This window comes from Apium graveolens, chromosome 4 (genome assembly GCF_009905375.1).
Source record: "Apium graveolens cultivar Ventura chromosome 4, ASM990537v1, whole genome shotgun sequence".
NCBI lineage: Eukaryota > Viridiplantae > Streptophyta > Magnoliopsida > Apiales > Apiaceae > Apium > Apium graveolens.
Window position 1 is genome coordinate 269,442,990 of NC_133650.1, and position 15,559 is coordinate 269,458,548.

General features: G+C 30.8%; 1 protein-coding gene across 1 annotated transcript; it reads left to right on the forward strand.

Annotated features, from left to right (window-relative positions):
- The first annotated feature begins 8,813 nt into the window (after positions 1-8,813).
- LOC141720971 (uncharacterized) lies at positions 8,814-11,398 on the forward strand. The gene is made up of 3 exons (XM_074523688.1): positions 8,814-9,273; positions 9,416-9,702; positions 10,378-11,398. The coding sequence occupies exons 1-3, from the start codon at positions 9,036-9,038 to the stop codon at positions 11,101-11,103; spliced, it is 1,251 nt and encodes a 416-aa protein (XP_074379789.1). The 5' UTR covers positions 8,814-9,035; the 3' UTR covers positions 11,104-11,398.
- Positions 11,399-15,559: the final 4,161 nt, after the last annotated feature.

Genomic DNA, 15,559 nt, shown 5'->3' on the forward strand with positions numbered 1-15,559 from the left:
CCTCGGGTTGTACTTTAAGGCAATGCTTAGCCGTCTTGGGATCCAAACCGGGCATGTCATCCGCCCCCAGGAGAACACGTCATGATATTGTCGAATGACTGTAACCTCCTTCTTCTTAAGATCATTCTCCATGTTTCTCCCGATTCGAACCATTTTTCCCGAATGTCCAACATATAGTTCGACTTCTTTTACTTCAGTGGCTGGTTCGGCAATCAGACTAGAGAGATCTACACGAATTTCTCTAATTCAATATTCAGGGTCTCTCTACTTTTGCTTGGCTCAGCTTTAGACCTCTTTCTTTTCCCGGTCTCGTCTAGTTTTTCATAGGCCTAATCCTTCTCCAAATCTTTCAGCATTATTATTCTAGCAGTCTTCTGATCACCCCGCATTTCTCCTACCCCTTTCTCTGTTGAAAATCTAAGCTTAAGATGGGGTATAGATTCCATCGCCTCGAAAGTTGACAAGAATGGTCTTCCTAGGATCGCATTATAGAGACTCTCGATCCGAACCACATAGAATTTCATAGGATTTTCGATATTATATGGAAATTTACCCAAAAGGACATAAAGAGTAGTTGTACCTTCAAACTGTATTGGGTGTCCACCGAAGGCGTAGAAAGGGACTTCGTCGCATGGTTCCAATTGTTCACCCACCAGATTCATCTTACAGTAGGTTTTGTGGAACAAGATATTGGCCGAGCTACCAATATCTACAAGTACCTTCCAGATTTTGTTCTACCCGATTAGAGGATTGATGATGAGGGGGTCTTCATGTGGACGGATGACATCCTCATAATCTTATGTGCTAAAGGTAATAGGCATATAAGGTTTCGCCTGGCTGAACTGGTAGAGGTTGTACACTAGTCTAACATACTTTTTCTTTGTCGTCTTATTATCTCGGTCCATTATACTGCCCCCCAAAATTGTTCTCACTTTGCCCCTTATCCTGTATCTTTATTAAGCTCTTCAACTTCTGGCTCTTCTTGATTGTCCTTCGGCCCCAATTTATATTTTAGATCTCGGACGAATTGATTGATTTTGCCTTCTTTGATCATTCATTCAATAAGCTTCTTGAGGTGGTAACATTCATCAGTATTATGTCCCCTGTCCCTGTGGTAATCACAATACTTATCAGGATTTTTCTTATGATTCGGGACCTTCATCTTAGCTGGCCGAACGAATCTAGGCTTTCCTTTGATCTCGTGAAGAATTTGGAGATTGGTGCATTCAAAGGGGTAAATATAGCTGAATCTCTATCTAGACGTTATTCGGCCTCGCGATTTGCCTCCTTCCTTTCTTCTTTCCTAATATCCCATCAGTCACCCCTAGACCTTGAGTTATCATATCTCTATATTCGCTTCGGACGGTCATCCCTTCGGGAATCTTTGTAACCTCCAATGCTTTCCATTTTTCTCCAAATATTTTCTTCCCTCATATAGAAATCATTGAGGGATTTGGGGAGAAAATCATTAAGAGAGGAGCGAAGCTTTTTACCTTTATAGGGGTCCAGCCCCTTCGTAAGAAAGCCCATTTCTTTGACCTTGTCCAGGTTAGTGATCATTCCAGCTTTTTCCTTAAACTGGGCTAGATAATCCCCAAGTTCTTCGTTCGCCTTCTGCCTGCAGTGGACTAAAGCTTCGGTATCCTTCTCCTTCCGACATATATGTGAATAGTACTTCAAGAATTTTTTCTTTAACTGTTCATATGAACCGATGGACCGGGGTTTGAGGGACTTGTACCACATCGAAGCTGAGCCCTTTAGGTAAGTTTTGAACATTTTGCAAAGCATAATGTCGTTATGATCTATCCTTATCATCAGCAGTTCATATTTTTCACAGTGGTCCTCCGGGTCGCCCTTTCCGTTAAACTCATTCATCTTTGAGAATTGCCTTTCCTCGTCCAGATGAGGTCGGTACTGCTCAATCTCCTCATTCACGATTGGTTCTCGGTCTACCATCCTGTCGCCGAACATGGCTTTTTCCAGTCGAGTTAGCCTGATCCAGGACCCATCGGGTTCTTCATCTGAATCAGATGAAGATAACTTTGCTTCGTTCACTTCCTTCTGAGGTTCAAATCAGAGTCAGACTCATCTTCTTCGTCATACACCTTTCGCCCTTTCCTTGGCTTGGTGACTATCACTATCTCATCGACTTGTAACGCTTCACGAAGTGCCTTCTCTTGTAGCTCAATCTCTTCTCTCTGGAGCTGCAGGGCCTTTAATCGCAGTGCCTCAGCCTCTCTTCTCTCTGTTCATTTTTTTTGGATTTGCCTTTCTCCACGGCTAATTTGTCTGATCGGGTCTTTAGGAGCAAAGCTTCTTCTTCGGGAGTCAACTTGATGACTCCGTCTATATCAAATAAGGAGAACGTTTCCCCCCGTCATGAGGAGTGAAGCCATGTGGCGGTGATTTTTCGTGGATTGGGTTTGTCATTTTCTCAGTATCTCGTCACAAATCTCGTACTTCCCACAGACGACACCAAATGTTACGCCCAGATTGCTTCGGCTTTGACGAATAGGCTTCGACCCTCCAAAAACAGCCTTCGGTTTTAACCTAAAAAGGAAAAGAATGCGAGGTATTGTCCCGTCGATTCACCTCTACTGTGAGAATGAGTAATCTGGATGTAGAATGGGTTTCTGAATACAGGAACATAGAGAGAATTTGAGAGTATGTGTGTTAAGTTGTCTATCTCTTACATTACATGGGTATTTATACCAAAACTTGTAATAAATGTTCGTTCGTTATGCGTAAAAGACAGATGAACGTTTGAGGCGAGAAAGAGGGAGCCATTTTGATCCTTTGTTGTACGTCTTTGTTAAAGTGGGCCTTCGGTCTATGAGCGTATTGGGCCTTCGGCCCAATAGTTTAGCCGTCCGGTGGGCCTTCGCTCGTTGGACCTTATTGGGCCTATAACTAATAATAATAATATTATGGTATAATTAATATAAGGGGTGTACACGAGACAGTTTGATTATGTTCGAGAGTCAAAACCTATCTAAACTGCATCTTGTAGTTTACAAAGTAAACCTACATCTATGATCAAATCGTTGATAAATAGAAATTAACCAAATTCACGTTGGTTGCGATTTTTTTTACGGTTCAATCGCTAAAATAGTTTTAAAGAAAAAAAGGTTAACTTTAATTCATATTGCATGTGTAAAATGAATTATAGAGTTTTAACTCAAAATGGATCTTTTATCACCTAAATCTGCATAATATTAATAGAATAATTGTGATAAGTCAAGTTTAAATACACAAGTTGCTTCTAAATATATGTATATTATATATATATATGTATGTATTATGAACATATATTAATTTATATATTGTGCAATTGCAGTTGGACCTTTGCAATTTTAAAAAGTGAATCTGCAACCATATCTCAAATTAACGGTTATCTAAAATTCTATTCACGATCGCCCAAATTTTTCAGTTATCTATAATATACGGATCATTTAAGAGTGATTATTGCGATTGATGCGATTGAGCGGCTTAAATATACGGCCGTAATAAATAGCGCTCGCAATATTCTTCTCAACGGAACAAGAATACTTATAGTGTTCTAGTAGTGGTCTTATAACAGATATAAAATATAGTGTCCTATTAGTTTATGAAATAATTCATGTACATGAACTTCAATAATTTGCTTTATTATTAAAATAATAGAGTAATTATATGAATACCACTTTTTTATTGAAGAACATTTTTGTTCTGTAAGTGAAATCTTGCATAAAAAAATTGCAAAATGAATTATTTTGAGAATCATATTCTGCAAAAATCATTATTTTATTCAAAATCTTAAATATCATATATGTATTGCATGTATAATATTATAAAATATTTTATTCTACGAAACATGTTTAGTTTGCAGAATATTTGTTCGGTTTGCAAAATATACACATTCTACTTATTGAACTTACAAGATCCTCAACAATTTTAAAAAATCGGTGATATTCGTATAACATACTTGACAAAATAATATATTTTATAGTGTTTTGACTGCAGAACGTAGGTGGTTTCCGAAATCTCCGATGAAATAATAGCCTCCATAGAATTTTACTCTATTATATAATAATATAATTAATTAATAATTGGAGTAAAGGAAAAAGATGAGAGGAGAAAGATATATAAAAAGGAAGAAAATTTATTTTTTATTGATAAAAGTGAAATAAGACATATATAATGGTGTCGTACAAATATGGCTTGAAAATATTGTCTTATAAGATATAACTAGAATATCGTTGAATATAATTTTTTGATCAAGTGCCCTAAATTTTAATTTGGAATAACATATAAATCACTTATTGGACTTGCTCCTAGGATAAGACTTTTTGCCCCATAAGTTATTGCTGAAATATAATTTTACTTTGAAAAGTAGTTATTGTGCATTCTTCAAAATTTGTCATAAGTCATAAATATTTTGTATATATTTATATTGAAATCTTAAATTTTTATTAATTGGAGGGAATAAATGCTTGTTTATATGTGTTTGAATTAACAATTTTGAAATTCTAAAATTTTTAATTATTAAAACATATATTTAATCCTTACAAAAAAACATATATTTAATCAATTTAAAAGTTCTGTAAAATGCTAATAATATACTTCGAACCTTAGAGATAAAAAAATTCGCAGCATGAGTCAATCATTGGAACACCCGAAATTCCCAGTGAATTGCATCATATTTTAAAATTTGAAAAAGAATGAAACTACATAAAAAATTTGTTGGCAAATCCTATATATGTAACGTTCTTCTTGGTGTATCCAACGACCAAGGCCGTGTATACCTTGCCAACATGCACACACCACGTATTGTACGCGTAGAATATTAAGAAGGTGGTAGCGTATATGCAGATCCGCAAGCACTGTGTGATTTCTACTGCCTAATGACATGAAGACTTTATCACTATCACTCTATCATCAAAATTCATGCTAGTAGTACGTACATCAACTACTCATCATTAACTTCTCCTTATTCCAGTATTCATCCACGATTTTCGCATTTCCGAGTGTTGGGGTTGGTCAGTAATACCTTGTATATAATACCTTATTATTTATCATTATATATAATCAACTATTTTATCCAAATTTTCAATATAATTTTAGATTTTATTTTTTTCAAAAAAATGAAGATAATTAAATAAGAAAAAGTCATATTGTATCCATAACAAAAATAAGTCAAACAAACATATATAATATAAGATCAAATCAATAGCCTTTAACTTTATGAATAGATAATCAAACAATATATATGTTGAATATAATTTGTTAACAATTATCAGTTTAGTTAGAACCCGTTTAACTATCCACAGTTATAATTTCATAAAACTCTAATAACTTAATCAGAACTTATTAAATAAACTCACCAAAACAAACAAAGACCTAAATTTTATATTGAAAGTCCAAATAAAACGAATAGATCTTACAAACGAAATCACCCTAAAAAATGATCGACCTCTCAAATTTAATAAATTCAGTCCCAATCGAAAAAGAAAAGGTAACTTTGATGATTCAATTTTTTTTAAAAAAAAAACTAAATAGATAGAATTACTTAATCCAAAAAATAAAAAGGTTACTGAAAAGTAAAAACTAACCAAACAAACAAAATAAATGCGGCCAGAAAGTTTGAACAATTGAACCCACAACGGGTACATGATTGCTGATTTCTATGTCAGACTTCTAATTAAGTTCTAACCGGGCATAAGTTTTAATAAATAGATGATAGCATTCTGATGTAAAATAAAGTAATATTTTATATTTTCATGGTTTAAAGTTAAATAGAAGATATATTAATACAAAAGTTGTATGTATCTTTTCTATTTAGTTTCTAAATAATTTTATTTGAAAAGTATTTTTGAAATAAAATTAAATATTATTTCGTGGATTTTTTTATTAAAATTGTCAAAATCTTATTTTTAAAATTGAAGTTGGAGTCAAAATAAAATAGAATAAAACCTGATAAATTTATTTATTTAATTTATTTCTACTATTTTAAATTAACAGATACTTTCTCTTTAATAAAATATTAAAATCGTATTAAAATCGATCTATATACAAATCAGAGTCAATATAAAATTAAAGCAATTTTTTATTTAGTCATTTTCATTATTTATCTTTAATTATTTCAAATAATAAAATTACATTTTCGATAATAAGATATTAAAATTGATCTAATTTAAATTATATTGCACATGTTATAAGTTGAAAATACACCTAGAGTGGGTGAATATGTGATAATGGTTAATTAAGATTAGTTTTAAATTTTACCCAATAATAGCTTACGACCTTCTTATATTTCTACATCTAGGATTCGACTGGTATTATGGAGACTAATAGGAAAATTACGGAGATTTTATAAACAGTTTAAAAGCTGAGATGACTAAATGTAGTGCAGAAAATAGTATGCAGAAAAGTAATAAGAACACACAAGAATTTTAGCCAGGCTCGACCCCTTATCTCCTACGACCCCTAATCCGCTATGATCTACGTCCTCGTCCCTTACCAACTTGGTAAGAGAATATATTATTGAATCACAATAAATTTACACCTAGAAGATATAATAATATATCCCCCTTATCTCAGCTGCTGATAATGGCTTGCTGAAACCCTGTTTCTGAACCTGCCCTCTAAGTACTATACAACCTGTAGTACACACTTCTCTAGCACTAGTTCACCAAACCCTTGTTCCCTTAACCAACTATCCAGCAACTACCCAATACAAATTTGAACAATACAAATCGAATAATAAAGAGATTACAACTCAAATTATAGACTCTCTCAGATATAACGTGTATATATAATTAAATGCTCGCGAGTATTTTGAAATCAATAAATTTCAGTGAATTGTGAGTGTTCTTGCTGCAATTAATACTCTATAAAAACTGCAAGAAAACCTCATATATAAACATACACTAACGTTCAAAATAATCTCAACAATTTACAACGGTTATAATCCAATTCTAACGTTTAAATTAGTTAGGATGATTTTCAACATTTAGGTATCCGTTTGATAGATTAGAGAAAGAATGTATAACGTTCAATAAAAGGCTCTTCTATTTTGTAAGAGTATTAAACATTTTTAATCAGATTTGTAGGAAGTTTGAAGATAAAACAAATTCATACAAATTAGGAACTGTTTTAAAACTAGAAAATATTTTATATGTGAGCTCTATTATATATAAAACACGTATAATATAATAGAGAAGTCCTTACAATTTATTAAAAGAAGTTCCTGAATTTTTTCCTTTAAAAACAACTTCCATGTTGATTCTGAACTGTCCATCTTGACTTGTTGTTATTGTGAAAAACGTCACTGTCTTATGACAGCTTGCTGTCATGAAACTTAAACAGCAATGACATTAAACTGATATATCCTGCAAACAGTCTTAAATAACATTATGATAGCTTAGTGTATTGTGATTATCAAAATTAAGGAGTTACATAAGTTAAATATAATAAGTGCGAAAAGTAATTTTATCGAATTTTTTTGATCTATTATAACCTTAAATTTTAAAAAAAATGATGAGAACAATTAGATTTAAAATTATATATATATATGTATGTATGTATGTATGTATGTATGTATGTATGTATGTATGTATGATTGTAAATAAGATTATAGTTAAATATTAAAAATTGTATTTTAATAACTTAAACATAGCAAAAATAGCTTTTCAGTTGGAATACAATTTTTAGTCTTAAAATAAATCTAAATCAAATATAAATAAGTTTTTTAAGTTGAATAATAATTTTAATGTAAAAAATTGTATTTTTCTATGTTGGAACAATATTAACGATTAACCTAACAAGAAGCTTGTTTGTTGAGTTTTAAATGATGGATAAAATTCTAAAAAATTATTTTGAAATTACAAGATAAAGTCAAAGTAATATTGATATTATTATATATAAATATTAAAAGTTTTTAAAATTTTAAAGAAATTTTAAAATTATACATTAGTATACTGTTAAATTTAAAAAGTATTATATATTGTATAATTATAATAAGCTTCCGGTTAATCACATATAAAATTAGGTACAAGAAAAATATTGATAAACTTATGCAGGTAATAGGAGATCTGTGTTCTTCAGCAAATTAAATCTAAAAACCTTGTATTAATTCCCTACTTAATTGCATTAATGCGGTTGAATTTAGTTTGATTGAATTTATACGGTTTAATTTAATTTTACTTTCTTGTAGTGATTGTCATTACTATTTTTATTAATTTTTAATGATACTATATATATTTATCAAAGTTAATAATAATTTATAGTTAAAATTTACTTTGTACTTAAAAATAATGAAAACACTTTAAACAACAGTAGAATGCATTTTTTATCCATAAAAATAAATTACCTTAAAACTCTTTTTGAAAGAAGCATATACCTGATTAAGCCATGAGTCAGCTCCTCCTTGAATCAAATCCTGCATTTATAAGTTTGTTTAATAAAAGAATGTTTGTAGAAATTAAAATCAAACTTAACACCAACTTACCTCGCAAGTTGACACTTAACATTCCTTACTGACATATATTATCAAATCTGTACAAATAATAATGGCCTTTCATTTCACAGTCGGCTGTTTATCAAACACCTTGTAGAATACTATAACAAAAAAAATAAGACAAATGGAAAAGAGAAGAGAGACCGAGACAACAAAATTAAGTTTTGAAAGCTTGTTCTGACCAAAAAAAAAAAAAAAAAAACTTTGAAAGCTTGTCTCAGAAGTTTCCTTGGAGCCTACGTTTCTCTTTGCTGTCAAATGAACGAAACAACGAACCTTGATCTATCTTTCTCTATCAATCCCTGCCTTTCACTATCATTCTCTCTAAAATTTAGTTTTCATATATAAACACACACTTTCTGTTCTTCTTTCTAAAGAATAATCCTCATCATCATTCTAACTTTACATAAAGATCTCTCCCCCCACCAACAAACTGCTCGAGCTCCACACTTCTGCTACATCATTTACACAGTCCTCGCTAGCTAGCTAGCTCCATATATTATCGTTGGTTTATTCTAATTCATCTAAGTTTCGGAAAATGGAAGGTGCTGCTGTTAATCAATTAGGAGAAGACTACGATATTAATACCAATACTATTATTGCTACTAATCAAGGTGATGTTGATCAGCTGGATTTGCCTCCGGGTTTCCGATTTCATCCAACAAATGAAGAACTTATTACTCATTATCTAGTTCCGAAAGTCGTCGACTCCAACTTCACTTCAACTGCAATCGGGGAAGTTAATCTCAATCGTTGCGAGCCATGGGATTTGCCAAGTAAGCTCTATTTTCGTTATGTTTACATATATGCTTCTATTTATTTTTATCGTTGAATTATTATCCATATGGAATTTTATTGATTTGTATGTTGAAAGCATAAGATGTTAAATTTTAAGATTTAAATTGCTAAATTGTGCAGAGAAAGCTAAGATGGGAGAAGAAGAGTGGTATTTTTTCTGCCAGAGAGATAGGAAGTATCCGACTGGGACGAGAACCAACAGGGCGACCGGAACAGGTTACTGGAAAGCCACTGGAAAAGACAAGGAAATTTACAGCAAAACCGGTAACAGCAGCAGGAAGAAATTGGTTGGAATGAAGAAGACGCTTGTTTTCTACAAGGGAAGAGCTCCCAAAGGAGAAAAGATGGATTGGGTTATGCATGAATTTAGACTTGAAGGCAACTACAGCTTCCCCAACTCAGCAAAGGTAATTTCATCTTCAAGCTTTGTTATTCGGATGTTTTTAAACAGTCTTGTTATGATACTTCTTGGATTTTGATTCACTGATGTATGGTTAAGTTTTGTATTAAGTTAATTAGAGTGCATATGCATCTTTCTCGTTCAATCTTTAGATTTACTTTTAATTTAGTTGTTACTTCCCTTGGGTATCTCAATCCTTTTCACACTTAAAAGGATGCCTGTACTTTGGTGATAACGAATTCAGTTACTGTTTACGTGTAGTGACAGCAACAAATTTGAATGGAACATATATACATATTATGCTACATGGCATCAGTCTAATTTATAGATCATGATGTAGTACTTCTTGATTCAGAAATTAAACCAGGAAGCGTTTAATTACATGTATCGCTCAGTCAAACGGGTGTCCGGTCCTTATTTACGAACTTACAATCAATATATATCAAGTCCTCCTCCTCCTCAAGTATTGTTAAACAATACTGAAACTCTTAATTGAAGAATGATTTTCTTCGTACTTCTCACTCTCATAAGGATTTTCATGTTATATTATTGAATTTTTTGTTCTTTTTGTCTGGTTTAATTATCAACGATAATTGTTTGTAGATGCAATCCTGGTTACTTCCCAAACAAACCGTACATTAATTCATATAATTGACTGGTATACTTTTCACCAATTTTGTAGGATGAATGGGTTGTATGCAGGGTTATCCACAAAAAAGCAACAATGATAACAAAGCCAAGTTCAATGCTTGACCTCACAAGGATGAACTCTTTCATCGAAGGTCTGTTGGATTCTCCTTTATCGCCGCCACCTCTTTCGGATTCTCCTTTTCCCGCAAAAAATGAAAGACCAAATGCTCTAAAGTCTTCCAACATCAACAATATAAATACTTCTTTGAGCAATATACAAGATTCTAGAGGAACAGCTCTAGCAAATTATCCAGCAAATTATCCGATAGCAACTAAATCTTTAGATGCAAACACTCTGTCTGTCTACTACCATCAACCTCAAATGCTACCCCAACATTACAGTAGTACAAGTTTCAACCCAAGTACTAATTACGACAGGATGCCAAACTCATCAATATACTACTCGCAAAATCCTTACCATACTTCTGCAACCACTCTTGATAATCTGTTGCACCAACAAAGATTAGACGATTTCGTACCAAATATTCCTGGATCATACAATCCTCCGCAAATTACTGACGAGGCACTTCCTAGGCACTGCAAGGTTGAGCAATTTTCGTCGAATCAATCAATGCTCAGTCGATCTCAAGATACAGGCCTCAGCACTGACGTCACCACTGAGATATCGTCAGCAAAAAACAACAGAGATGATGTTGGAAGTTTCCATGAGATTGAGGATGGCCCGCTTTCAGATTTGGATTCATTTTGGAGTTGCTAAAGAATTAAAAATAGGAAGCAACCACAGAAGTATACGTATAGTGGTAAGTTACCAGCGGAAACTGGTACCATCAAATTGTTTTGTTGAGGTCCTTGTGAGGATCATTATTCCAAGATTATAGAAAGTTTCATGGCATTTTCATAGAATGTTTTCAAGTGATTTGACTGATTTAATTTGTTTGTTGGTCGACATTGCTCAAACTCAATGTTCAGTCAAACTCAATGTTCAGCTGTTATTTTTCTGATTAATACCGGAAGTGTAATAATTTGATGCATGAATACTCGTTTTGTTTGTATATTTCTTAGGCAAGAGCAAGACCAATGTTAACTACTCGATTGATACTGATTAATGTATCATTACTTTCAAGCTCAGAATCAGACATCCATACTCTCAAGTACGGTTCTATAATTTGTTTTGAAATTTAAGTGTTTTTTATATTTATAAAAAATAAAAATAAACCCAATTTCAGCTACTGGAATTTTCAATTGTACGGCAGAACCTCCCCGTCCATTTTTGTCTTAAGTTGGAGCATATAGCCCCCTTTTAAGTGTTGTAGTAATCTTTCTTGCTGGAATGGTAAAATTTAGAATTAAAATTTTTAATGAGACACATTTACACTCGGACAAGGTTAGAAGGCACCAGTAAAGGAGTAAGAGGGTCTTTGAAAAGACAGAATATAAAAATATAAGTTATCAATTTCAAATTCCAATATTCATATTAATATTTAAATTTGAATTTTCAAGTTATTTGATTAAATCATTATTTTAAATGAAATTCGGATTCTGAAACTGCGCATAAACACCATACAGGTAAAGTTGGGAATTATATTTTCTAAACAGATTTTTTTTGGCAAAAAATTGATGTCAACTTTCATGAGATTCCAAATTGAAATATTATCAAAATTATTAGTTTCTATAAATAAAAATATAGTCAGCTTAAAAATTTAATTCTTTTACATAATCCATAATCACACTTAAAATTGTATGTTATTTTATATATTATTTTAGTTAATGCAATCTAGTTATTTATTTAGGTATAATTTTTATAAAGATACCGTACATTTTCTAAGTTAAAATAAACTAGTCGGTAACCCCTGCGACGGGTATGATATTTACAATAATATTGTTATTCCATAAAGAGTTCTGGTTTCTTTTTGTTGCAATGAAATAAAATCTTAAATATACAACTGTGTTTTGAATATGGAAGAATGCAAATAAGAATTTGAAAGTATTCAAATAACACAAAGTAAATAAATACAAGAATAAAAATAGCTTTATGGTGGATTGTCTTTTGTCTTTCCACCTGAGATATATATATTGAGAAAATTTTTGTGATGCTAAAATGTACACAACTGCTTACAAGTAAACTTTATAACTTAAAACTTGAGAGTACTAAAGATATAGCTTGCTTTCTACTTGTTGTTTTGGTTGGTTAAGTTTTAAGTTACTTGCTACAATTGGACAAAATAATATTCTTATCAGCTAAGTCCAATTCACATATTTTTTCATTTCTCTGTTCAATGCAATATAAAACGGTGCAATATGAAGTGAAATTTAAAATTAAGGGATGCATTCTGCCAAAATTAAAAGTTTAAGATCAAACCGAAAAAGTGAATAATTATAAGGGGTGCAAAGTGTCATTTACTCTTTTTTTAACACTTGCATTCAGGCTGCCACATTCCTTTTGTGCACTATCAACCCATGTGACTCTGTCAGCTTCTGTCAAAATCTCTTTCAACTGCTATCTGGTTGATTATCCGTTGAAGCTTGTTAGATGTTATCCGTTGACACTATAATGGTGTCATCCGTTGAAGCTTTCTTTATAATATCCATTGATAGTTTTATCTGTTATCCGTTGAAGCTTGACTGACTTATCCGTTGAGGGCATATAAGTTATCCGTTGAAACTTGTAGAGTCATCCTTTGAAACTTTGTAGATTAGCAGTTGAAGTTGTTCTATAGCAGTTGATACTCTTTCACTTAGACAAAGTTACAAGGGATTTTATATTTACACTTAGCCCACTTATTTTGCACATTTTGCTAGTAGTCAACATCACTTAAAAACTATAAAAACTACCAAATACCCCAGCTATTCTAGTGTACAGAATGTGCTACATACTTATTGATATAAGCTACTACTTCAACGGATAGATAACTGTGGATAGAAAGGGTAATTATGTAATTAAAGGAATGACCGTAAAGTTTTGTATGTAATATGATAATATAGATAGCTAAATAATTCGACTTCAAAAATCAAATAATTTTTTTTATTTTGTTTATGTAATTGAATTATAAGATAATGCTTATTTTAAGTATATATGTATTTACATTGATAGTAAAAATTATATAAAATAAATATTTTTTACTGTGAACCCGTACAAAATATATCTGCGACAGCTAGTAATTAGAGGTGCAGATAGTTTTGACTTTTGCATTGTTTTAAAAACAGAGGGTTTTTGCATTGTCTTAAACGATGAGATTTGATTGTTGTTGTTGTCGAGAAATAAGGATAATAATGCTAAGTTGTTCTTGTAAAACAAATAAGAATTTATGGATTGCTAAAGTCACGGAGCTTAACAAAGTATGTAAGTAAAATAATTATTAAATAAAATATACAATTAAATAGCTAAAAAAGGTAATTTATTAGTTATTAGTGGTTATGATATTATTATTTTATTTCACTAAATAAACTTGTTCGTGATATTTAGAGAAGTTGTTTTAATTGAGATAAATAAAAAAGGTAATGTATTGTAGTTGAAAATGATTTTTATTTCTTTTTCTATTATAATTAGACTATTAAGGCTAATAAATTTTTTAAATAAAATAAGGTTAATTCAGTAAATTCAGCATGTACCAAAAAACAGGTACCGTACCAAATTTTTTAATGTTTCACCTTTTATATAATAGTAATAGATATAGATGAATTTAACAAAAAGTTAAATCTATATTTATGAAAAATATATATAAGTAAGGATATTTTGGTAAAATTATTGTATATAAAAAATAGGTACATGCGACCAAACTTTTAATGTTTTGTTTATTATTCATTAGTGTAAAACAATAATATAAATATTTATATATTTATTGTTGGCGGGATTTGAACCTAGAAACTTGGGTGTTGTATATTTTTTAGTATTTTGATCTAACGGTCCTGATCACTTGATTAAAAAGATCTGACAGTTATAAATATGGATAACCAAACCGATCAAAAAAGGCATATCAAATTATATCTCATTATGATTATTATAGTATAGTACATGTGAGATGCACATATCTTTTTAATATCTCTTCTATATATAATACACCAACAGGATATATAAATTAGTGAGAAATTTTAATCTCAAGAAATGACAATTTTGCCCATATGTTTACTACATTTAAAAATATGGTTGTTAATGGGAATCGAACACGGGTACACTCGTTCACCAATATATATTTATACCACTACATCAAATTATGAATTGCGTTCATCATCGTAAATATAATATGTGAGAGTCATTTAATTCTAAGATATTTTGTTTAACTTTAAACAAAATTATTGAATTATTTTTAAAGTTAATTTTGACAAATTGAATTTAAATATGAGTTCAAACATAATATATTAAAAAATCATTACCTTATTTATTAATCATTTTAAGTTAAAATATATGCTTTAAACCTTTTTAAAATAAATTAAATTCTACAAATTCATACATTTTCTTAAAATTTACTGAAAATTGAATCAAATACACACACGCGCGCGCACATACACACATATATAGGCTAGCGTTCTCTCACACACACACACTGATATATATATATATACATATTATTTTTACGTTTAAAATTTTAAACCTTTTTATAGAAATTAAATTTTACAAATTCATACATTTTCTAAGAATTTATTAAAAATTGAATCAAACACACACACACAAACACACACACACACATACAGACTATAAAGAGTCGGTGTATTTCACTTGAATTCAAAATTATAATTTGACCCAATATTTTTTTTAAATAATATTTGAAATATTTCAACTTAATTTGAATCTAGAATATAGCCCAGTTTTTTTATAAATATTCGTCATTTGGCTATGTGAATCGATTCACTGCATAGTTTTAATCAATTTAAATTACGAATTATACGAAGACATCTGATCAATAAGACAAATTTTTTGTAATATCTTATATCAATAAATATGTTTGATAGTTTTTATAAGTTCAATTTAATAACTAATATGTATCAAATTTACTAATAGGGTCGCGCTCCAGTAAGAACCGTTACAACCGGTCATTTCTACAATTGAAACTGGTGATTTTTTGAAAAGTCAAAATTTGAATTTGGTAAATTGATGATTTTGTACAAACCAAATTTTTTAAATTTTATAAAATCACCTATTTTGACTACGAAAAGCACTAGTCCTCACGGTTCTAATTTGAGCAGTAGCCTAAATAAATATTATTATTGAATTAGTA

Bases quoted from the DNA above. Each gene is read 5' to 3' on its own strand.
- LOC141720971 (XM_074523688.1), top strand. From the start codon at position 9,036: ATGGAAGGTGCTGCTGTTAATCAATTAGGAGAAGACTACGATATTAAT. The intron at 9,274-9,415 runs GTAAGCTCTATT...TAAATTGTGCAG, and splicing joins CGAGCCATGGGATTTGCCAA to AGAAAGCTAAGATGGGAGAA. The intron at 9,703-10,377 runs GTAATTTCATCT...CCAATTTTGTAG, and splicing joins GCTTCCCCAACTCAGCAAAG to GATGAATGGGTTGTATGCAG.